We start from the raw sequence: 26552 nt of genomic DNA, 5'->3' as shown, positions 1-26552 counted from the left end.
TCGCGGCAGAGCGAATCCTCCTCTTGTCTCGGTTGGTCTTGCTGTTATAGACCGGATCACACTGAGACCACGGTAGTAACCCGTAAGATCATGTTTTTTTTTTTAAGGTCAGTTATTCTGTCAGGCTGGGAGAAACAGAGGCAGAAGCCGTAGCAGGTAAAACGGGTTTTATTATAGACAAAACCGCGAGCCGGAAAGGTGAGTGAAATATATCCATGGTACGCCCTGAAGGGGCGGGTTCCACAATGTCCGAACCTGAACCAGAAGCACTGAGGAGTTATCTGTGGCACGGCTGGAGAGAGGCGAGGTCCACACAGTCCGATCCTGGATCCGAAGCGCTGTTGTAATATCCGTGGTGTGCCTGGGAAGAGGCATGGTCCACAAGAAAGGAGAGAGAGTCTCGAGTCATGCCAGCATAACGTGCAATAACTGACCGCGAGAGAAGAAACTCTAGAACCAGAGTTTATAAAGGTGTGTGGCTAATGAGTCCCAGGTGTTCGAGATCAAGGCCGGGAGCAGCCGGCCTTTTCTCTTTATATCTGCTGCAATTATTCTGTAAATATGGTATTAGCTTCCATTGCTATATTGGTGATAAACAGTTTGCTGCAGCAAAGCCAGGTGAGAGATATCAGCGTAACAAAGAAACGTTCTCAGTGTTGAGAAGTGTGTAAAGGACAGTTATTTGCTTGTAAACTACGTTCTGCTAAATTATAATAAAACAGAAGTACTTTTACTATTACCATAAGCATCTAGAAGCAGGCTTTCTGATTACAGAGTATCGCTGGATGGTCTTTCTGTCTTACACCAGTAAAACCAGTAAAAGACCTTGGTGTGATTACTGATTACTCCACTCTTTCCTTATGCATTGTAGATGATATGACTCAGATTTTTTTAATCTCAGTAATATTGCTAAAATAAGAAATATGATGTTACAGGATGCAAAAAAACCAAATTATTTATATTTTTTTCATTGAAATTAGACTGTAACGCTTTACTGTCTGGCTTTTCTAGCAAGTGTATAAATAAGCTTCAGTTAGTCCAGAACACAGCAAGAGTCCTTACCAGACCCAGAAAATATAACCACATCACCTTGTCTTATTCATTCTACATTGGCTCCTAATTAAATATAACAGTTTATAAAATAATACAACAGATGAGCAAACTTTTGGAACATTATGATCTGCCAGCCTTAACCGAGTCATTAGTATTACACAGGTCACGTCACTCTTAGTGTCGGTGACGGATAAATGTGGAGGGTTTTGTTATGAAAGACATCCAGCGTAAAAAACATGTACCAAATCAAATAGGAGGATCAAGAATCAGAATTTTATACTGGATCGGTCGAGGCCCAGGTTACTGACGACCACCACAGGTACCGTTAACAACAGGGTACCGGTGGAAATGTGCCTATTGTTTGCCGAAGGAGGAGAAGGAGAAGAGGAAAACATCTACAGAGACAGCAGGGAAAGGAGAAGTGTAGGAGAGTGGAGCGTCGGGTTAGTACTTTAAATGTTGGTACTATGACTGGAAAGAGAAATGGTGTAGGGGTGATTCTGAAGGAAGAGTACAGTAAGAGTGTAGTGAAGGTGAAGAGAGTTTCTGATAGGGTGATGAACGTGAAGCTGGAAGTTGAAGGGGTGATGATAAATGTCATCAGTGCTTATGCTCCACAAGTGGGTTGTGAGATGGAAGAAAAATTCTGGAGTTAGATGAAATGGTAGACTTCAATGGTTATGTAGGTAAAGGGAACAGAGGCTACCATTTTACTTTCACTTCTTAATGATGCCCTGAGCAGTACAAAGAGCAATCGCTAAAGCCTTTAAAATCAGTGGAATCATCATTTTAGGGTTGGTTTTAATCTGAAGAAATCAAAACCACTACAATTGTATAATCTACAAATAGACTACAAACGTCAAGTGGGGCAGTAAGTCTGGTGTTTGACCAAAAGGTTGATTGGTTGTACCTGAACAAGTTTATAAAGCAAGAACTTATTGCACTAACTCATTTTTAATAATCCTCCAGAATGTTTAAATTATTTATTTTTAACTTGGATAATGTTATAAAATGTATATACAATCCAATAGTTAGACTTTTTTTTTTTGTAAATTAACACGGAAAACAACCAAAATACAAAGGAACATGTATGCAAACCTTCTTTTTCATGCTTCACATGGGAACCACACACTCAGGAACCAGTGTGTGCGTATATATATATATATATATATATATATATATATATATATATATATATATATATACACGCACACACAGAAAGTATTTAGATCTTTTACTTTTTTTTATGTTATTATGTTGCAGCCATTAAATACAATCATTTAAATTGCCTTTTTCCTAATTTTTTTTTTAATTCTAATTCACTACCCCACAATGACAAAGTGAAAACATAGTTCTAAAAATGTCTGTAATAAAAAATAAATCACGACTATAAGTATTCCGACCCTTTGCTCAGCACTTAGTTGAAGCTCCTTTTGCAGCAGTTACAGCCTTGAATCTTTTTGGGTTTGATGAACAAGCTTTGCACACCTGGATTGGGTGCTGTGGAAAAGGTTTTTACTCATGATATCTATGCACTTTGCTCCATTCAGCTTTCCCTCAAGCCTGACCAGTCTTTCAGTCCCTGTAGTTTCAGAAAACCACCCCACAGCATGATGCTGCCACCATAATGCTTCACTTTTGGGATGGCCTTGGCAGGTGATGATCGGGCTGCAGTGATAGTTATCCTCCTGGAACTTTGTCCCAGCTCTAGAATGGATCTCAGAGCTCATTCAGAGTAACCAATGGATTATTGGTCACCTCTTTTACTTTACACTGATTGCTCAGTTTGTGCACTTGGGAATCTTCAGTGCAGCAGCAACTTTTATGTAGCCTTCCCCAGATCTGTGCATTATAAAAATCCTTTGTCTGAGCTCTACAGCAGTTCATCTGACCTCATGGCTTGGTGTTTGCTCTGATCTGCATGGTCAGCTGTGATGCCTTCTATAGAGAGGTGTGTGCCTTTCCACATCATGTCCAATTAATAAACCTTTTTCAAAATTAGACTCCAGTCAAGGTGTAGAAACATCTCAGCAATAATCAAAAGAAGTGGAAATCACCTGAACTCATATTCAAGTGTTGTTGCAAAGGGTCTGAATACTTTTATACACGTGATATTTCAGATTTTGGTTTATAATATACAGATAATTCAATAATTGTCTTTGTTTTTTTTAATTCTCATCAATCTACACTCAGTACCCCATAATGACAAAGAATAATCTATTTGAACAATTGTGCAAGTGCAACATAACAAAATTGTAAAAACTGGTGAGATTCTACACTAACAACATATCCCTGGCACAATTCACTTATGAGATGACACAGATGTAAACCAACATGGCGGTGCCCATGCCTAGAGTGAATATGCCGAAGAAACAACCATGGAACAATCACTTGCTAATAAAGCACAACAGTTCTCTGTTAAAACAGATAGAGATGGATTCAAAGCTCAACTGAATTGTTAGCTGATGCTGCAAGCTGGTCAGTGTAAAACAAAGTTTCTACAGTTAGCACTTTGTTTAACTGAAAATTAAAAAAATTTAATTTGATAACACACTCAGGCCCCTCTGCATTCTAGCTAATGACATTAAAGATTTATGCTAATGCACCTATGCCAAGATTCTGTGTCCAAACACAACTGGCACACCCTGCTACACTGAAAGTACACTGGCATTGAAGTAGCCATAAAAAGTGGGATAACAGGAACTGAAATGGTAATAATTGAGATAATACCAATGGTGAAAGTTGCAACACCAAATAAATCATGCCCTAGTGAACCTGCGTAGGTGGATCATTTTGAGAATGCTGTGTCAATTTGCCTAAGCTGTTCTACCCAAGAGTTTCGTCCACACGATTGGTTTCTGAGGTGTAAGACCCCTGACTTACTTAATCTTCCTGGTTAGCATTCTATGCAGCTAACCCACCCCGGTTTTATACAACCTCCCCTATAGGATGCAGGTGCTGCCTAAGGAAGGAATGTAGAAGAAGAAAAGAAAAAGAGACAGGATCTCACCATGTCTTTGAACTTAGAAAGGCACAACAGCACATGTAGGAGACTTTAAGTCCTGTCTATCTCAGTGTGGAACAGCAGCTGCACTGCTTCTGACTGTAACACCCTTTAGAGGGTGGTGAAAACTGCCCAATGAATCATTAGCACTCAACTACCCACTTTGGAGGACAGTCATAATAAACGCTCTCTGCAAAGGGCGAGGGGCATCATCAAAGATACCTCTCACATCAACCATGGACTATTCATCCTTCTCCTATTGGGGCAGAAGCTACAGATGCCTCAGAACCACAAACAGACTGAAGGATAGCTTTTTTGTTAATGCACTGAACAGCTGATCAAACAATGTTAACAATCGCTTCTGCACTGTCACTTTTAGTGTTTATTGAACTGCTTTATCCACTATGCATTTTTGCACTACTGTATATTCCACCCATATTTATTAGCAGTTACCCTACTATCACAAAATCACTCCTGCTATCACTCTTCTCCACCCACTCCACCCTGCCTGCACTCTTTTCTTCACTTCTCTAACACACTCTCCATTACTTTGCACTGTTGACCCCAGGTACCTGAACTCCTCCACCTTCTCCACCTCTTCTCCCTGCAACCGCACCCCTCCACTGCCCTCCCTCTCATTCAGACACATGTACTCTGTCTTACCCCTACTGACTTTCATTCCCCTTCTCTCCAGCATGTACCTCCACCTCTCCAGGATCTTCTCCACCTGCTCCCTACTCTCACCAGAAATCACAATATCATCCGCAAACATCATAGTCCAGGGAGACTCCTGTCTGACCTCGTCCGTCAACCTGTCCATCACCACTGCAAACAGGAAAGGGCTCAGGGTATCCTTAATGCAGTCCAACCTTCACCATGAACCAGTCTGTCGTTCCTACTGCACACTTCACTGCTGTCACACTGTCCTCATACATGTCCTGCACCACCCTCACATACTTCTCTGACACACCAGACTTCCTCATACAATACCACAACTCCTCTCTCCACCCTGTCGTACGCTTTCTCTAAATCCTCAAACACACAATGCAACTCCTTCTGTCCTTCTCTATACTTCTCCATCAACATTCTCAAAGCAAATAAGTCATCTGTGGTGCTCTTCCTCGGCATGAAACCATACTGTTGCTCACAGATGGTCACCTCTTCTCTCAGCCTGGCTCCCACTACTCTTTCTCATAACTTCATGGTGCGACTGAACAACTTACTTCCCCTGTAGTTACTGCAGGTCCCTCCAGTATCTCCCTTATGCTTAAAGATCAGTACCAACACACTCCTTCTCCATTCCTCAGGCATCTTCTTACCTTCCAGAATCTTGTTAAACAATCTGGTTAAAAACTCCACTGCATCTCTCCTAAACATCTCCATGATTCTACCGGTGTGTCATCTGGTCCAACCGACTTTCCACTCTTCATCCTCTTAATCGCTGCTCTCACTTCCTCCTTACTAATCCTATCTACATCCTGCTTCACCAACTCCACATCATCCAACCTTCTCTCTCTGATTTTCCTCATTCATCAGCTGCTCAAAATACTCCCTCCATCTTCTCAACACACTCTCCTCACTAGTCAACACATTTCCATCTCCATCCTTTATTGCTCTAACTTGCAGCACATCCTTCCCAGCTCGGTTTCTCTGCCTGGCCAATCGCTACAAATCCTTTTCTCCTTCCTTAGAGTCCAACCTCTCATACAGCTTCTCATATGCTCACCACCACCGAGCTCCTGTCTGACCTCTTCCCTGAACCTCACACTACACTCTTCCTCCTTCAGTTTCCACCATCTTATTCTTCTTTCAGTCCTCACTCGCCTCATCTTTTTCTTCACCTCCAAAACCATCCTACAGACCACCATCCGATGCTGTCTAGCTACACTGTCCCCTGCCAACACCTTACAGTCTCCAATCTCCTTCAGGTTGCATCTCCTACATAGAACATAATCCACCTGTGTGCACCTTCCTCCACTCTTATACGTTACCCTGTGATCCTCCTTCTTCTTAAAATACTTGTTCACCACTGCGATTTCCATCCTTTTAGCAAAATCTACCACCATCTGCCCTTCCACATTCCTCTCCTTAAAACCATACCTACCATCACCTCCTCATCACCTCTGTTCCCTTCACCTACATGCCCATTAAAGTCTGCCCCAATCACCAATCTTTCATTCCTAGGTACACCATCTACCACTTCATCTAATTCATTCCAGAATTTTTCCTTCTCCTCCATCTCACAACCCACTTGTGGAGCATAAGTGCTGATAACATTTATCATCTCCCCTTCAACTTCCAGCTTCACGATCATCACCCTATCAGAAACTCTCTTCACCTCCACTACACTCTTATTGTACTCTTCCTTCAGAATCCCCCCTACACCATTTCTCTTTATCCCATTTCATCATTCATTATATATACGTATATATACTTAGTCGCAGATTCGATGATTCAATAGGAAGAACAGATCTCACTATCGAATCTTTGGAGAGGTGTTATAAAATGAGGATTATGCAATTTTGTTTACATGGGGTGATCAATATCTGATTTTACCTAAAACTACCGGTTTTCTCCTGATAAGTTAATTTACAACCTATTATGATAATGCTGTTAATAAAAAAGGAAAAAAAAGAAGCTTTTAATAAAGTCTTTTATCTAAGTTTCACTTTCTAAGATCCGTAACCGAGACAGGAGCATCTCAGCAGCAGACGTTTCAATATTTAACAACGTCTGGGATATTCTGTAAAGGTCTATTCTGCTCTAAATTACTGGTGTAAATTAATTTTTTATTGTTGTTTTGTGCATCAATACACTGCAATGTATCTGATTTAATTTGATTTGCTGATATATGAAATGCAAGTCATGTATGCAGTTTGGCTTTTCTGCATTTATTTATTTATTTTTTAGGTTTCTTGATCGAAAATGTTTGTATACACCTCCTTCTATATCTTTGTGTGATGTTCTGTACACTGTGGCTTTAAAATGTAATGAGGAACCATTTTACTAATGTTTATCCACATTGCCTTTTATTTCAACTTTTAAAAAAGAAATCATCAGTTTTCATTACACAGGTTCAAAACCCACCACCACCAAGCTGCCTCTGCTGGGCCCTTAAACCTCCCCTGCTCATTTGTATGGTGCTCTGGATAAGGGTGCCTGGCAAATGCCATAAAGGTAAATATTTATTTATTTAATTAGTTATTTTAAATGTAAAAATGTTTTTTCTCTGAGTAAAAGAGTAAAAAATAATATACAAGCAACCTTTTACTTTACTTTTACTTGAGAATATTATTTGTTTTATATATTATCTTAAGTAAAACATCATCAAGGTAATAGTACTTTTAATAAAGTGGAATATTTTAGTAAAGGTTCGACCTCAAAAAGATTTTGGGAGTTGATTTTTTTTACATTCCTGTGTTTGTTAAAATCTTACTGTATTCATGGTATTCATTTTATGTCCATTCTCATTATGTTCTCTGTCTATTATAGATTTTGGTTTTGTTTCTTTTGTTTTGATGTTTATTTACTTTTATTGTAAACTGCATTTTTATGTATAAAAAGTGCAAAACAAATATATAATATCGTTTATGGTGTAATACGTACCTCCTCACTGACTTTCCTACGAAGTTCTACAGCTTTTTGTTCAATATCATCTTTTGGGACATGAGTTGTGGCTTGAATGACAGCATGAAAAAGACAGTTCTGGTTTGAGGAGTTCACTGTTTCCTGAGAACCATCAGGGTGTAAAATATCAATGTGGCCACTCTGTGCAGTGTCTTTACCCAGTATCCTGTCTTTCAGTTTACTGAATATTCCAGTTTCTCTGTAAAACACAATAAAACACAATACTGATAAAAGTATACACAAAGTAAAATCTTCTTTAGTGTTTTAAATCAAATAAAGTTTGCCCTCACCCTGGAGAAGTCAGAGATGTTTTAGTTAGCACAAGTTTGATAGTACCAGCTGTTGGGTCTGTTCCTGTGTAAGTCTCCTCAGTGAGAAGTTTTCCTTGCTCATCTACTACTGTTATACAGATTCCTTTTCCTTTTAGTAGGTCACTCTTGGTGAGAGCATGAACTTCTAAAGCTGTTGCTGGCTTTTCCTCATCAGTTACATTGTTAGCGTAGATCTTCAGCTCATTTAGTTGCTCCTCAGACAAAGGCTTTTCCTTACATTTAGAGGCTGATTTCAGATCATAATGATGCTGCTGATTTTTAAAGAAACTTTGAGTTTCATGTCTTCCTAGCATATTACCAACTACTTTTCCAGTAACTGAGTTTAGTTTGTGAGTGAATGTTTTTGTTAACAAGGACGTGGAGAACCCAGAAAAACTCTTCACCATGAACTGGGAAAGAACATCTGAAACTAATTCAATAAGATCATTTTTAAGACGTTTCACATCTTCCAGTTTGTCCCGTCCATCATTATCATATTTGCTAAATGATGGATTTTCGTTCATGGACTCCAGAAATGCAGGAACAAAATTACTGTCAATGGTCTTTTTAGTAGGAATGGAGGAAAACATTTCATAAATGGTGGTGGAGATTTCGGCTGCAGTCAGACCACACTTGATCCAGGCATGAGAGCGGTGTGCAACAATCTTTGCAGATTTGTCCCACACCTGTGAAAGTGTGTTAATCACCTTGTGGATTTCTGCACAGTTTTTTATGAGACAACTCATAATATGATTTGTGTTGAGAATCATGTGATCTTTCATTTCCTTCTCCAGGGTTTTGCTGATTTTGTAAGAACTGCATTCTTTCTCCAAGGCAGATTTTGGAATTCCTGAACTAACAAAATCTTTGAGCACATGATTAAACTGTTTATTCTGTTTTAATGCTGAACATATGGAGTCTTTGAAAGTTTGTTGAAATACTTTCTGGAATATCTTTTGAAGACCAGCATCAATGCCTGTGCTCACAGCAGTGTTTACCCCCTGAATCGCTAATTCCTGAAACGCATATTTGCCTGCATATTTTAAATTCAGTTTGCCTGCATTTGTTGTGATGTTTACACTTATTGATGATAGAGAGGATTTGACTGATTTACATGTTGAAATGAAAATTTTTTTCCCTGATCTGATGGCGGTAAATGCAATACTTTTTAGGGATTTGGTGCCATTGTAGATACTAGTCACAGCATTTTTCACAGCAGAGAAAGATCTTTTGAGAACACTGAAGCCCCCACAGACCAAAGACGTTCCTATACTGATTGCTTTAGATATTGCCCATGATGCCCAGTCAAATGTGCCATTTATCATACCCATGACTCCACTGATCATGTCAGACACACCTTCAGAAATCAAACCAAGACCAAATGAGGACAGGGACCCAGCTGACAGGGCGCATATCAAAACTCCTGCTACAACCTGAGCTACACCAAGAAAAAAACAAATCAGAGCATCAAATGAGAACTGTGGCTTTTTCTTCACTTCAAACACAACTGCAAGGCCATAATTACAAAAGACATTAAGTTCACTAGAAGACACAAAATCCTCCTTAGTTGATAAGCTGTAAAGAGTCAAATCTACAGTTTTAAATTCTCCTTTGTCTGATTTAAGCATGTCACGTATTTTTGTGATGTTTTGCTTCCATGAGTTTAATATGTTCATCCTTGCCTGCATTTGTAAATGGAAGTTACAGCTGCCACTGTGGTGTGGATCAAAATCTTGAGTAACAGTCAAAGAACAGAAGCTCAGTATGTTGCTTGTTTCTGATACGTAAACATCTATGGCTTCCTCTGCCTGCTCTAGTAAGGAACAGGCCTTATTTTTGTAGCCATCCTTGGCCAGGTTAATGGTGATGTAGGCCTGGTTGTACAGTGCAGCAGCTCTGTAGTAGGTGTCTGAATCAGAGGCTTTTTCCCAGTAATGTTTTGCTCCATAGTCATTCTTGTTTTTGTTTAGAAAGTGCAAGGCAGTTCTTCCTAAAGCCACCTGAACGTGATCATAAAAGTTTTCACTCTGACCTTGTAAAAGTTTGTTGCTTGTATCCTGCAAGTGCTGGAGGAGGTTTTTGTTTAATTCATTGAGGTCATTCTCAATGTTTATCTGCTCTGTGTGAAGTATCAGCCACATACCCCATGATTCCTTCAAAGCATTCAATGCTGGGTGATAGTCCATCTTATTGTTAAAGGACTCAAAGTAACGAGGGACATCTTTTACTTTCACTTCAAAGAGATCAGTCTTCTGTTCTGTACTATAATGCTGGGCAAAGGCACAAAGGAACTGACAAAATGTGGAGAACAGCTCTTCCTTCATTTCAATTTCAGCTAGTTTCTCCTTCTCCATGTCTTTTATTCGATTAAGCTCATACTCTTCTCGGAGTTCCCTCATGGCTTCAATAGAATGTCCTCTGTAGGCCATGGCTAGACGATCCTGGTTCAGGATTAACTGGACCATTCCTGGTGTTCCTTTTCGACCTGTTCGTCCAAAGACCTGTTTGTCGACTCTTCGGTTATTGGGGAAGTACGTGAGTAACACAAACAGACCACCACAGCGATCAACCTCCTCTGTAACCTTAATGTCTGTTCCACGTCCTCCAAGGTTAGTGGTAATGATGATCTGTCCCTTGTTGAACTTCTGGTTCTCAATGTTGTGGCTCTCGCTCATTGTGTACATTGTAACTGAATGTTTGGTTTCTGCTGTTACTTTTTCTTTAAGTTCATTTGCTGTGTTGACGTCCTCACACACAACTAACACCACCTGTCCTCTGTCAGACACTTTGGACACGGTGACACAAAGGGTTTGGATCCATTGTTCAGTACCTCCCCTCACCTGGACTGCAGGAAGCTCAGTAACCTTTTGACGCTGATGAGCCGGTATGATGTAACTCTCTGTTTTGTAATGTCTTGCCAGGAATCCCTTGTCTGCATCTCCACCCAGGGTTCCAGAAACACCAAATATTCCTTTTTCACTCAGATATCTTTTAAAGAAATATGAATTTGACATGTAGTTTGTCACGTTTGATAATGGTGATAAAGTTAACTGATGCTTCATCTCCAGGAACTGTTGTAGTCCATCACCCCATCGTTTTCTTTTCTCCAACATTCCACTGGCCTGAAAGTCCACTGGAATTATCCCATGGTACATGTGTTGTTCATCCTCTCTAACATCTACTCCCTGAGCACTAAGAGATCTCTCAATCATGTACTCTCTGCCTTTGGTCATCTGAATGGCCTTCAGTGCATTTTCAACAAACAGTGGCAGCTGATTTTCCAGGTATTTCTCTAAAAAAGAAGGAATTACAAGAGGATCTTTTTCCATCTTTAAACTGCATTGTTTAGAATATTTAATCTTGGATTTGATCTGGCTAATGGTGGCTTCAACAAGCATTTTTTCAGACAAGATCTCACAAGTTTTTCCATTCTGGAGTAGCAGCATGTTGATGTTTTGGTCAGTTTTTGCCTTTTGCTCTCCAAACTGAACGGCTTTTCCAGTTTCTGACTGATAGATATAACAGTTAAATGCCACCTTGTGCTCCATCCCCATCTCAAGAACACTCAGCAGGTCATACTGTTGTTCTATTCCAGTTTTGGCCATGATGGTCTTTAATGCTTCATTTTCAATAGTCCTGTTTTCGGCTTCTCCTTCAGCATTAATAGAAACCTTCAAATTTTCAAAATCTTCCTCGGAGTAAAATCCTAACTCAATACCTGGCAACAGAATTTCTAATGGTGAAAATCCATCACTTTGTTCTGCACCAATCATTGCTATCAAAGCAGCCGTGTGAAAATTCTGGATTCTTGTTGTCCACATGGTCTCTCCAGTTTCTTCTATCTCAACTGGTCGACATGCAGATATCATGGCCCAGATGCCTGCAAGGACTTGCTCTAAATGCTGAAGGCCACTGCACTCATGGGACAGAAATGTTATTTGAACTCCATTATCCAAGGTCATGTAGTCAACCTCATCCACAAGGACCATCTCAAACCTTCTGTCTCCTCGAGTAGTTTTCTTCTCAAACTCTTGCTTCAGTGTATCAGCTGCAAAAGTCCCAACAGTGCTGTAAATGATTTGTTGTTTGTACGCTTGCTGAGTCATTTCATCATGTTTTTCAGATGAGACATCATTCATCATTGGAGGAACGGCAGATGATGTTATACCAAACATCTTGTACAGTTCGCTCCATTCTTCTAAATCACGACGGGCAAGAACCGGGGAGCTGGTGACAATGTCCACCTTTACACCACGAATAGCATGGATTGTAGCAAGCATGGCTAAGATACAAGATTTCCCTTCACCTGTCCCAATCTCAAGCAGGCAACCTGTATTGCTTCTGGATTTTGGAAGCAGGAAGACAACCAAGGATGCAAGTTGAGTTAATCTTGGAAGATAACCTTCAATGACACTTTGTGTTGGACCTTTGTGAATAGTGACAGTAGAACATCGTTTTACTGCAACTGACATTCCCACTAGTACACGTTTGAGAACTTCTCTGTCAGGATTGTTGAAATTCAGCTCTATAATCATTTTCTTTATATCTTGAATTTGCTTTTCACTGAGATCAGCTGTTCTGTATTCTGGAAGCTCCATTTCCAGATGCTGAAGAACATCAGTTAGTATTGTCAGGACGTTCTCAGGGTAGTTTGCACTGCGCATTTCACTAATAATAGTATCTGCATTTTTCTGTCTCTCTCCACCAACATGGTGTTTTATCCATCTCAGGGGATCATGTGACTGTAATGCACGGAAGATATTTCCATACTCCAGCTTGTAGGTCTGTGCAATGTGAAGGATTGACTGCACTTGTTCTTCGTCTTTATCAGAAATGGAACGCAGGAAACCTGTTATTTCTGACAGCTTCCATGTCTTGTTGAATGTGATCTGACACAGAATTTCTTTACTCTGTGCAGACAGTTGCATATCAGTTTGAAGAACGCTCTGTAAAAGATTGAAGGCCAGTGATGGATGATCATCTTGCAGAAGTTCAAGCAGATCCAGGAGGAAGTCTCTTTCATGTTTATGTGTGAGGACGTCCTCATTCTCCTCCAAAACTAAACGTGTCACAGCCTCAAGTACTGTCAGTCTATCATGTAGAGGCAGAGTCTCATAACCAACTGCATCATCAAAAGAAAACACACAGCTACTGGACAGGTTGTGTTTCTTACAGAACTTCACCATCAACTCATTTTGCAGAGTTTTCATTCTGTCTGCTAAAGTCTCCTCTGAATCTTCATCCTCAACAATTTTATAATCCAACAACAGTTCTGTGAATTTCCTCTCGATTTCAGGAACCTGAAAACAAATGATGCAATTATTAAGTAACTTGTAACATTTGAAATAAAAGAGAAGGGCATGAACTCAATACCTCGTCTCTTTCAATGTCAGTGTTTACTGCCTGCTGCATGATGTGAGTTTGGTGATGGGTCTCATGGCCTCTCAGCCTCTGGTTCTGCTTCAGTGTCTCTGTGGCTTGTGAAAGTTTCTTAGCGGCGAGTTCACTTTCCCTTTGAATCTGTTCCTCAATTCTTCTTTCATGTTCACGCTGGGCCTGACGCCGCTGCTCTTCTCGTCTACGATTCTCTTCTTCCTCCCGTGCATCATCTTCATTTTTTCCTGGTGAGAATTTGCCCCACTTTTACTCACAACAACTTAAGAAGACAAGTAAATATAAAAATGCATTTGCAAAATCTTCCAATTTCCCCTTTTTTCCGGACTCCCAAAATTGTCTACAGTCTTAGACAAAAGTTTTGAGAATGGCAAAACAAATAGTTTTCATAAAGTCTGCTGCCTTAAATTTTATGATGGCAATTTAAAAGAACTCCAACCCAGCCATTATAGATGCACAAGCCAGTGCACTCTTAGTGCCGGTCCCAAGCCCGGGTAAATGGGGAGGGTTGCGTTAGGAAGGGCATCCAGCGTAAAACATGTGCCAAATCAAATATGCAGATCACAAATGAGAATTTCACACCGAAACGGTCGAGGCCCGGGTTAACAACGACCGCCACAAGTATCGGTAGCCGACAGGGTACCGGTGGAAATTGGGCTTCTGTTGGCCGAAGGAGGAGAAGGACAGGAGGAAGACGTCTACAGAGACGGCAGGAAAAGGAGCAGTGTAGGAGAGTGGAGGTTCGGGTTGGTACTTTAAATGTTGGTACTATGACAGGTAAAGGGAGAGAGTAAGCTGATATGATGGAGAGGAGAAAGGTAGATATGCTGTGTGTTCAGGAGACCAAGTGGAAAGGGAGTAAGAGCAGGAACATTGAAGGTGGGTTTAAACTGTTTTATTATCGTGTGGATGGAAAGAGAAATGGTGTAGGGGGGATTCTGGAGGAAGAGTACAGTAAGAGTGTAGTGGAGGTGAAGAGAGTTTCTGATAGGGTGATGATCGTGAAGCTGGAAGTTGAAGGGATGACAATAAATGTCATCAGTGCCTATGCTCCACAAGTGTGCTGTGAGATGGAGGAGAAGAAAAGATTCTGGAGTGAATTAGATGAAGTGGTAGATGGTGTACCTAGAAAAGAACGATTGATGATTGGGGCAGACTTAAATGGACATGTAGTTGAAGGGAACAGAGGTGATGAGGAGGTGATGGTAGGTATGGTTTTAAGGAGAGGGATGTGGAAGGGCAGATGGTGGTAGATTTTTGCTAAAAGGATGGAAATGGCAGTGGTGAACACTTATTTTAAGAAGAAGGAGGATCATAGGGTGACGTATAAGAGTGGAGGAAGGTGCACACAGGTGGACTATGTGCTATGCGGGAGATGCAACCTGAAGGAGATTGGAGACTGTAAGGTGTTGGCAGGGGACAGTGTAGCTAGACAGCATCGGATGGTGGTCTGTAGGATGGTTTTGGACTCAAAGAAGAAAAGGAGGAGAGTGAGGACTGAAAGAAGAATAAGATGGTGGAAACTGAAGGAGGAAGTGTGTAGTGTGAGGTTCAGGGAAGAGGTCAGACAGAGGCTCAGTGGTGTTAAGGAGGTGTTGGATGATTGGGAAACTACTGCAGGAGTGATGAGGGAGGCAGCTAGAAGAGTACTTGGTTTGACATCTGGAAATAGAAAGCAAGACAAGGAGACGTGGTGGTGGAATGAGGAAGTGCAGGAGAGCAGAAGGAGAAAGAGGTTTGCAAAACAGAAGTGGGATAGACAGAGTGATGAGAAAAGTAGGCAGGAGTACAAGGAGATGCGGCAACAGGTTAAGAGGGATGTGGCGAAAGCCAAGGAAAAGGCATATGAGGAGCTGTATGAGAGGTTGAACACTAAGGAAGGAGAAAAGGATTTATACCGATTGGCCAGACAGAGGGACCGAGCTGGGAAGGATGTACTGCAAGTTACAGAAATGTGTTGACTAGTGAGGAGAGTGTGTTGAGAAGGTAGAGGAAGTATTTTGAGCAGCTGATGATTGAGGAAAATCAGCGAGAGAGAAGGTTGGATGATGTGGAGTTGGTGAAGCAGGATGTAGATAGGATTAGTAAGGAGGAAGTGAGAGCAGCGATTAAGAGGATGAAGAGTGGAAAGTCAGTTGGACCAGATGACATACCGGTAGAAACATGGAGATGTTTAGGAGAGATGGCAGTGGAGTTTTTGACCAGATTGTTTAACAGGATTTTGGAAGGTGAGAAGATTCCTGAGGAATGGAGAAGAAGTGTGCTGGTACCGATCTTTAAGAATAAGGGAGATGTGCAGACCTGCAGTAACTACAGGGGAATTAAGTTGATCAGTCACACCATGAAGTTATGGGAAAGATTAGTGGAAGCCAGGCTGAGAGTAGAGGTGACCATCTGTGAGCAACAGTATGGTTTCATGCCGAGGAAGAGCACCACAGATGGCTTATTTGCTTTAATAATGTTGATGGAGAAGTATAGAGAAGGACAGAAGAAATTGCATTGTGTATTTGTGGATTTAGAGAAGGCGTATGACAGGGTGCCAAGAGAGGAGTTGTGGTATTGTATGAGAAAGTCAGGTGTGTCAGAGAAGTATGTAAGGGTGGTGCAGGACATGTATGAGGACAGTGTGACGGCAGTGAAGTGTGCAGTAGGTAAGACAGACTGGTTCATGGTGAAGGTTGGACTGCATCAAGGATCGGCCCTGAGCCCTTTCCTGTTTGCAGTGGTGATGGACAGGAGTCTCCCTGGACTATGATGTTTGTGGATAATATTGTGATTTGTTGTGAGAGTAGGGAGCAGGTTGAGAAGAGCCTGGAGAGGTGGAGATATGCGCTGGAGAGAAGAGGAATGAAACTCAGTAGGAGTAAGACAGGGTACTTGTGTGTGAATGAGAGGGAGGGCAGCGGAGTGGTGTGGTTGCAGGGAGAAGAGCTGGAAAAGGTGGAGGAGTTCAGGTTCCTGGGGTTAACAGTGCAAAGTAATAGAAAGTGTGTTAGAGAAGTCAAGAAAAGAGTGCAGGCAGGGTGGAGTGGGTGGAGAAGAGTGACAGGAGTGATTTGTGATAGTAGGGTATCTGCAAAAATGAAAGGGAAAGTTTATAGGACTGTGGTGAGACCTGAGATGATGTATGGTTTAGAGACAGTGGCATTGAGTAAAAGACAGGAGGTGGAGCTGGATGTAGCTGAGCTGAAGATGTTGAGGTTTTCGTTGGGAGTGACGAGGATGGATAAGATTAAAAACTAGTTTATTAGAGGAACAAAGCATGTAGGATGTTTTGGTGACAAGGTGAGGGAGGCGAGATTGAGATGGTTTGGGCATGTGCAGAGGAGGGACATAAATTATATTGGTAGAAGAATGCTGAGGATGGAGCCACCAGGTGGGAGGAAAAGAGGAAGGCTAAGGAGGAGGTTAATGAATGTGGTGAGGGAAGACATGCAGGTAGTTGGTGTAAAAGAGGCAGATGTAGAGGACAGGGTGATATGGAGACGGATGATCCGCTGTGGCGACCCCTAATGGGAGCAGCCGAAAAAAGAAGAAAAATTTAAAAGAACTCCAGAATGTTATAAAGGGTGATTCTTAAAATCATTGTTCTTCCTCTGTTAACCAGGTTACCTGCAAGGAAACATCATTGCTTTGCACACAAAGGGATTCACAGGTGAGAATATTGCTGCTAGATCTGGGCTTTCACCAGTGCAGAGCGTTGCTCGGTAATGGCAGCAGGCAGGTGTGGAGTCTTTTGGATAACCTAGTGTCAAGAATGGCACAAAAGAAGCCACTTCTCTCCAAGAAAAACATCAGGGACAGACTGCATGTTCTTCAAAAGGTACAGGGATTGAACTGCTGAGGACTGTGGTAAAGTAATTTTCTCTGATGAATCCTTTTTCTGATTGTTTGGGGGAATCTGGAAAAAAGCTTGTCCGGAGAATTTAAAAAAATGTGTGCGGTTGTTTCTCAGTCAAGGGAGTGAAATTACTCACAATTTTGCCTAAGAACACAGCCATGAATAAAGAATGGTACACAAACATCCTCCAAGAGCAACTTCTCGCAACCATACAAGAACAGTCCAATGAACAATGCCTTTTCCAGCATGATGGAGCAACCTGGCATAAGGATAAAGTGATAACTAAGTGGCTCGGGGAAAAAAACACACTAAAATGTATGTTACTGAACTGTTACAAACCTGAACTCAAGCACACTCAATACTCATTTTAGTTCATACACATCCATGTCTACAGCACCACCTATCTGATATAACTGTATATAACTGTTTACATGCTGTTTTTGCACACCTTTTGATTGCTGCGGTTGTGTGTTTTGCAATGTTGTGTTGTGTTTATATTTAGAAGCAATCTCTTGTTTACAATTTTTTTTTAACATTGTACGATCTGCACTATTTTGTGTATTTGTGTATCTGTCCTACACTGTCTTAGTTTGCCTGCATTGTCCTTTGTCTTTTAATGTTTGCACACGATGCACTTTGTGCAGAGGACAACTTACTTTAGTTCTTAGCTCCATGTTGTGTATGTAGCTCTGCTCCACCTGCTTCAACCTCCCTTACTGCTGAAGACTTTGCCTCCTTCTATGATAAGAAGATTGAGAAAATTTGCCAGGCCTTCACTTCCTCCCCAACAATACCTACACTACACAGCTAGGAATCCCCTACTCCTTCATTGTCAAGTTTCTCTATCTGTACTCATCCTCATCTACCTTTTAGCAGCATTTGTCACAGTTAACCATAAGACTCTCTTGTCTACCCTCAGAATTCTCGGTATACATAGATCAGCTTGGGAAAGGTTTGCTTCCTACCTGGAAGGTTGCTCATATCCTCACATTCTGCTATGCTGATGACACTCACCTCATCATCTCCTTTCCCACCTCAGATACAAAAGCTTCCGCTTGGATCTCGTCATGCCTGGCAGACATATCAGGAATAGCGAGAATTGACTAGAGATTAAAGACTAGAGAAGAGCACCTGTTCTGGCACCGAAGGTGCTGTTCTGGCACCAAGGTGGTGGAATGAACTTCCCATAGATTTCCAAACAGCAGAGTCCATGACTATCTTCTAGCGACAGGTGAAGACCTACCTCTTCCTGAAACACTTCAACTAACACTTCCAGGTTTGCTTTGTTAAAAAAAAAAATCCTCTTAACAGAGATGTAGGGTGACTTATCTTAAATTGTAATCCAGCGTACCAGTGTAGATTTTATTCATTGATAGATACTCAAAGCACTTTTTTACGCCACTTTGGACACATCGTCTGCTAAATACCATAAATCTAAATGTTGTGTTATGTAGCTCGATGTTGTGTGATGTTGCTTTATGTAGCACCAGGGTTCTGGAGAAACATTGTATTATTTTACTGTGTACTGAGTCAGCTTTATATGGTTGAAATGACAATCGAAGCTTTTTAACTTGACTTGAAGCAGCAGTCAAAGAAATATTTGTGTCATTCTCAAACATTCTGGCCATGGCTGTATGGTGCAGTTTGTGTAGTGTTTACCAAACATATTTTATCAAATATTTTAGAAACAAAAACACATACCGTAATTTGGGCATGTTGAGTTTTTCTCTTCGTAATGTATATTGCAGTCCAGATGTATTTTGCGGCGGTCTCCACTCTCTCGAATTGTAAAATATGCATCATCCGTTCTTTTAATATTGTACCACAAATGTGGGTCCCTGAAGCAGTCTGAACACTCTCCATACTTCACCTTGATGAAGAGTGTGTTTGGACAAATATCAATGAAAGGAGGTCTAATGCCACTTGGATAAGGATATGGATATTTATATGTCTGCTTTCCGTTAGGTTCCACTGTGAACTGAACATACACAGAATCAGATCTATAAATTTAAGTCTGCTATATTCACACACATGTATAATAATAAAAAAATCTCATGTTTCCACATACAATAGCGATTTGGAATTTGGTCATATTTAAGCCCAATTCAAAAAAAGTTGGGACATTGTGTAAAATGTAAATAAAAACAGAATGCAATGATTTGCAAATCTCATAAACCAATATTTTATTCACAGTCAAACAAAGAAATCATATGAAATATTTAAACTGAGAAAATGTTCAACTTTTTAGAAAAATTAAAGAGTAGGACTTATTCAGCATAATAAAAGACTTTTCAGACAGGGACATGGAAAACAAAGTTATTTAGAAGAAATGTTTTACAAGGCTAATCTACTTTTGAGGAATGTTAAAAACATTAAGGTCTTGTAAGATTATTGGTACATGCTTCTAAAAATATGTGAAATTCATCCAGTGCAGAGGATAAAAATTAGGGAAAATTTCACTCTGGGTGCACTTTCTTACAGCTGCTTTGGTGCACCATTGAGTTGGAAGGTGCCTTCTGAGATCTCTGTGGAACATGCTGACACATTCACGTCTGAAAGTTTCTTCATTCTGGTAAAGTTAAATTGTTAATATTAAGTATTTGTGAATATAATGTATAATGAGATTGGTTAAGTGAATTAATTTGCTTAATTTTTTACTGTTTGGGATTTAAATTTGAATAGTATTGGGATGAAGACCATCTAAAATAACTTATCAGATCTAAACATTATTTGTTAATTATACATTTTTGTGAGAACAATTTACAGTAATGTACAGTAAGTATTTCTTAATGAAATTGAGATTAAACAATTTGAGCCTCAAGAACAGAGAATCATGAGCCACCTTGTGAATGTCCACTTGGAGACGGGCTCCGAGTTCCAACAGCAGGTCAGTAAGATGATTGGGGTATAAATAGTGTATTAGAGAGGCAAAATCTCTCAGAAGTAAAGATGGGAGAAGCTTTACTAATCTGTGAAAGACTGTGTCTACAAACTGTTGATCAATTTCAGAATAATGTTCCTCAATGTAAAATTGTAAAGACTTTAAATATATCATCATCTACAGTAAATAATATCAAAACAGTCAGAGAATCTGGGGAATATTGGATGGCCGTGATCTTCGTGCCATCAAATGGCACTTCATTAAAAACAGGCTTTCTTATGTAATGGAAATCACTGAATGGGTTAAGGAATACTGCCAAATATCACTGTCTGTAGACACAGTTAAAGTTCTATCATTAAAAAAAGAGCATGATCCATAAACACTCTCAACTTCTCTGAGCAACAGCTAATGTGATATTTTCCACTGAGGCAAAGTGGAAAACTGTTCTGTGGTCAGATGTCTATACATTCTTTTGGCAGCCATGGACACAGCATCTGCCAGACTAAAGAGTAAAGGGACCATCTGGCTTATTATAAGCACTCAGTTTAAAAGCCTGCATCTCTGATGTATGGGAGAGCATTAGCGGATTGTGCAAAGGCTCCATCAATGCTGAAAGATATATCCAGGTTTTATATATATCCAGATGTATCCAGAAGCATACACTATGCTCCCATTCAGACAACAATTTTTTTTTGTGAATGCCTTGTATATTTCAGCATGACTTTGTGTAGAACAGTCCAGGTGCTGAACCGGCCTGCCTGCCTGCTGTCAAAACTTTTCATCAATTGAAAATATATGGCACAGACCAGGGACTGTTAAGCAGTTTGAATCCTATATCAAGCAAGAATAGGAGAACGTTCCTCTCCTAAATCTCCAGCAACTAATTTCCTCAGTTTCCAGATGTTTACAGGCTATAGTTAAGAGGGGATGCTATCCTGTGGTAAACATGGGCATGTCTCAAATGTTTGATATGTGCTGCAGCCATCAATTTCAAAATTACCTTTTTTTATTTATTGATTTTTCTGAAAGAAATTTCCCCAGTTTAAACATTTGATATGTTTTCTATCCTCTATCCTGCATTGCATTTAGTTTTTATTTTATGTGTCCCAACTTTTCAAAAAATTAGCTTGCATCATATTTTATGTAAAAGAATTAACTGTTTGCATTACTTGGATGAAGCTATCAGGGAAAATGATTCCCCCAATGCAAACAGTCCATTTGTATCGAGTTTTATTGTCAAATGTTTGGACTCCAACAGATGGACCTCCTCCCATACTGGTTCTGAAATGAAAATGTAACAATAAGTAACATTTGTGTGTGTTACAGTAAAATACTGACTGGGTGATGTGATGAATCACAGTTATTGTTAGCAAGCCCCTAATTTTTCTTTAACAGTATGTCCCCAGGTGTTTTATTCCTCTTTAGCCATAATTATAAATTTTTATTTATTAATGACAAATGATCTTTTTATCCTTTCAGTCATCCTTGACTGGCCTCTCTTTAGTTCCTCTCTTTTAGGTACAGTAAAACCCTGTAGCCCTGCAGCAAAAACATCACTTTTTTTAGTTTTATATTTTTATTTCACTAGAAATCTTGAAAAATGTCTCCCAAGAAAATCAGTGATGGTGCTGTGAAAACGAAAGTAAATAGAATTACCATGGAAACCAAAAAAGGTTACGAGCATGATGTGCGTCTCACACTCAACCACTACTACATGAGTAAGTGTTAAATTATGTTTACATTACAGGAAATTTGTGGTGTATTTATTTGTTAAAATAGACTACAAATACTTTTTAAGTGCAGAAATAAGCGATCGAATGAGATCTCGGAACGGATTAAATCTCTTTTACATTCATTCTTATGGGAAAAATTAGTTTGAACATACGAGCAAATGGACCTACGAGCAATTTTCAAGAACAAATTATGCTCGTCCAATGGGGTTTTACTGTAGTACGTTTAATCATTTAGTAATAACTGCAGTTCCAAAACAATTTTCACGTTACAAAGCAACTACACCATCCTGAAGACATAAAAATGAATATTTGTTAATCATGGTACAGTTTAGATAAAATTACCATGTTCTGTCTCATAACATCACCACAAATACAATGTTTCTGAGTCATTTTATATATATATATATACATACAAACACACACACACACACACACACACACACGCATATATATATATATATATGCATCTAGTCATGTTACTGTATCAAAGATATATTCATGTGAGCTGTATACTTATAATTTGAATAATAATTAAATAAACACACACACACACACACACACACACCTGAAAAAAGAAACCACTCAAACATTTGAACATAAGTGGCATTAAACTTAATTGGTATTTAAAACAAAGTGATATGATAACTGACAATGATATAGCCGGTATATTGGACTAGCAGTTAGAATATCACGCTACCCTTAGAGAGACAAATTTTATTTATTTCTTCATCAGAATCATAAGTTTGTGTACCAAGATGCCAACAATGACATCAGTATAAAGAGAAATTACAGTTAGCGCAGTGTCGCTGTGGCTACTCACGCCGTACCAGATTTGGATCGCGCATGCATGAAACTGCTAAACAATCCATAGCGCTAGTGTAAGCTGCTAACCAGGAAGGGACTATCAATTAATGCTAGCACTATAGATTTTATGTTCAGCTTCAAGAATTCTCTTAACCTGTCAGCCTTCGGCACAGATTTTGGGACTCACAGCTGAAAATGCCCTACCTAATTTTAAATGTTAACAGTTTCTGATAAAAATAGCTACATACACAATTTAAATATCTTTGGAAAGAAGACACTTTGAGCTTTACTGTCTATTATTCAAAGTTGATATTGCTGATAGATGATTGCCATGGATATACATTTCCTGCATTGAACATAATTTTTTTTTCTAAAGAGTAATAAAACTAAGACTCACACTCATGGGGAATAAAATTCTCCCATATATCGTTAGAATCCTGCACTTATAGGCTACATTTTCCATCAATCATTTTGTTTCCATAATGCTACTGGCTGGAAATAAAAGGTTTGAAATGAGAGGTGGTGCAGAATAAAAACGTCGACCCCTACATATAGAGTGTAGACTGAAGACTGAGAATCTGAATTACTTTTTTTTTTTTTTGTGTGTGGTCTCATTTGTTTCGTAACGCTATATTCTACCAGACATATTTAGGTTTTTTTTTTTTATCAGCAAGATGTCATTTTTTATTGCGAAAGTTATTCCCTAGCATATACAAACAATACACCAATTGAAATACTGTGATGTAAACTCAAAAAAGAAAAGAATAACTATCTAATTTACAACACTATTGTTTGGAGCAGAAATGTTTTACGGCATGTTGTTCAGTGGAGCCTCATCTTTTCTAATAAACCGGGATTAGCAGCGGTGGATGTGTTTGTGACTCATTGTTAACAATAATAGCATTAATTACAATAATAATGTAAGTAGTGCAATTTTTATCTTCTTGTTGTGTACTGCTTTCACACATTCAAAAAAGACATTTGTTATACTTTTTCCATTGAAAAACAGAGATCTGAAATTGCTGCTTGGGGCTTAGAGCTTTAGAATGATATATAGTGAGTCAGATCCAGTATCCAGAATGTAGTGCAGCTACTGGAGTATCAATTCCCATTAGCATCTAAGCCGATTATGTGAAAACACAATCTAAAGTTAGTAATTGTATGCTTGCCCCCACAGTGGAGGTAAGGAAATGCAACCACCACTTCAAGCTTCTAACTTAATTACCGTATTTTCCGGACTATAAGCCGCTACTTTTTTCCCCATGCTTTGAACCCCGCATCTTAAACAATGAAGCGGCTAATTTCTGGATTTTCTCCTGGGTTTTTCCCGGTTTCACAAGCTTCAAACGGAGCCCCATAACATTAGACCAATGAAATTGCTGAACGGGTTTAGGGTAAACCAATGAAACGCTTTATATTAAATCAGATGCGCTCCCACTGAATCGGGCCGCACCACATCATAAATATGGATGATATTCCTCTGAGGTTTACCCTGCCGCTCACTTGGACTGTCTACAGGAAATGAGAATCATTCGTCACGCTGAAAACAACAGGCCATGAAAAAACACACTTCACCTGTGTTCTGAGCTGCACGGCATCGGGAGAAAAGATTCACCGATGGTGATTTTTAAACGCACAACGATGCTAAAAGATAAACTCTCGAGAGAAATAGTTGTGAAAGGAAGGAGGAAGACAGTGAACAATGACTTTCTTCCGTTCTACCAGTCGACTGAGGACGCCATTGCTCATCTCCTCCACACCACGATGAGCCACCTGGACCAAAGAAACGGGAATTATGCAAAGATGTTGTTCCTGGACTACAGTTCAGCGTTTAACACCATAATTCCCTCCACACTCACCTCTAAGTTGGAGGTCCTGGGACTCAGCCAGCCGCTGCGTCAATGGATCTCTAACTTCCTGACAGACAGACCACAAGCCGTACGGGTGGGGAAACACACCTCATCCACCCTCACCCACAGCACTGGCGCCCCCCAGGGTTGTGTTCTGAGCCCCCTGCTTTACTCGATGTACACATACGACTGTGTGGCCACTTCCAACTGCACCATCATCATCAAGTTTGCTGACGACACTGTTGTGGTGGGCCTGATCTCCAACAACGATGAGACGGCCTACCTACAGGAGGTTAAAAACCTGGAGAGATGGTGCCAGGAGAACAACCTTCTCCTGAACGTCAGCAAGACTAAGGAGTTGATCGTGGACTTTAGTACAAAGCGGGAGTGGTCATACCAACCGATCAACATCAGCGGGACCCCCAGTGGAGAGAGTGAACAGTTTCCGGTACCTTGGTGTTCACATCACACAGGATCTTTCTTGGTCCTGTCACACCAACACCCTGGTGAAGAAGGCCCGGCAGCGTCTGTACCATCTGAGACGCTTAAGGGACTTTAAACTTCCCTCTCAGGTGCTTAAGACTTTCTACACCTGCACCATTGAGAGCGTTCTGACGGGTAGCATCACTTCCTGGTTCGGGAACAGCACCATGCAGGACAGGCGAGCCCTCCAGGGGGTGGTGCGTTCAGCTGAACGTACCATCCACACTGAGCTCCCTAACCTCCAGGACATTTACAGCACGCGGTGCCGGACCAGAGCCAGGAAGATTATGAAGGACCTCAGCCATCCCAACAATGGACTCTTTTTTTCTGTTGCGTTCAGGGAAACGCTTCCGCTCCCTGAAAGCGAACACAGAGAGAATAAGGAGGAGCTTCTTCCCGCAGGCCATTCGGAGTTTAAATCAGGAAACATCCAGGATCTAAAAACTGGCCCACTCTCTCCATCATCACACTTCCTCTCTGTACATATCTCACCTTTCGCACCACGACACTTTAATCTCTGGACTTGCACAGCACAGTGCACTTTATATTTAATTTCATTTTTACACCACACCATACCGCACACAGACACTTTACGGTCCTTTACACCAGACCATACCGCACACGGACACTTTATGGACAACCCACCACTAAAATTGTCTACTGTTTACACTCTGTTACACATTGTTTACTGTTTACTGTTTCACTGTTTACTGCCATTTTTTGTATATTCACATTTATAGATCTTTTTATACCTTTTATATCTTTATATTCTATATTTTATTATTTTATATAGTTCTTTTATACCTCATACTTATTTATCTGCCTTCTTTTCTTTTTCCCCTATCCTATTCCCTCATGCCGGCCCGTCGTATATAGCATTTCACTGCATGTCATACCCTGTATGTATGTGTATGTGATGAATAAAATTGGATTTGACTTGATTTGATTTGATTTGGTAGGCAACTGTGTAGATACAAGCCGTGTAAAAGGCACTGTCTTTTGTTAAAGCCTGCGTAAAGTTCATTAGTTTCAGTGTAGACACCTGCGGCTTATAGACAGGTGCGGTGTATTTATGTTCAAAATAAACATCTTTGTAAAATTCAGAGGGTGCGGCTTATATTTGGGTGCGCTTAATAGTCTGGAAATTACAGTAGTCCACTTAAAAGTGAGACAGATTAAAATAATTTACCAATTAGTTCACAAAGCATGGACTTTGGTGCAGACATGTTTCAAAATGTCATCCAAATGCAGTCTCCTCAGTGTTACTGCCAAATGCGTGAAGACCTCCTGATAAAGGAGATGAGTTGTCCATTACCTATGACCTGTCACCAGGTCTAACTTATTTTGATGACAAACTCATTAACTACTGGGCATAAAAATCATCTTTCCAAGGTGCTATTTCTGGTCTGGACCTTACCCCTGGGGAAGAACTCGATCTCTTAAATAAATACTTGGGTAAAGAATCTTCCGAGCATGCATGGAGACTGAAAGCTGATCATATTAAAAAGCTGTGCTGATAATGACATGGCAGAGATTTGAGGAAATGGTTCTCCAGAAGTGATTGAACAAGC

General features: G+C 40.2%; 2 protein-coding genes across 3 annotated transcripts in view; both read right to left on the bottom strand.

Annotated features, from left to right (window-relative positions):
• Nucleotides 1-21425, bottom strand: part of LOC310725864 (uncharacterized protein) — a 35195-nt gene extending 13770 nt beyond the window's left edge. Inside the window, exons 1-6 of one of the 2 annotated variants that reach the window (XM_083540955.1) lie at nucleotides 21281-21425; nucleotides 18932-19208; nucleotides 13369-13616; nucleotides 7975-13295; nucleotides 7664-7883; nucleotides 7070-7216 (exon numbers count right to left, since the gene is read on the bottom strand). In XM_083540955.1, the coding sequence (XP_083397081.1) occupies nucleotides 7187-7216; nucleotides 7664-7883; nucleotides 7975-13295; nucleotides 13369-13616; nucleotides 18932-19208; nucleotides 21281-21385 (6201 nt within the window). In that variant the 5' untranslated portion in view covers nucleotides 21386-21425 and the 3' untranslated portion in view covers nucleotides 7070-7186. Of the gene's footprint in view, nucleotides 1-7069; nucleotides 7217-7663; nucleotides 7884-7974; nucleotides 13296-13368; nucleotides 13617-18931; nucleotides 19209-21280 lie in introns of those variants that run through there. The other variant, XM_083540954.1, reaches the window with a different exon arrangement.
• Nucleotides 1-26552, bottom strand: part of LOC310725889 (uncharacterized protein) — a 537758-nt gene that overhangs the window by 357284 nt on the left and 153922 nt on the right. The window lies entirely within an intron of this gene.

This window comes from Silurus aristotelis, assembly GCF_946808225.1.
Source record: "Silurus aristotelis genome assembly, chromosome: 5".
NCBI lineage: Eukaryota > Metazoa > Chordata > Actinopteri > Siluriformes > Siluridae > Silurus > Silurus aristotelis.
This window is presented reverse-complemented; position numbering and strand designations above follow the sequence as displayed.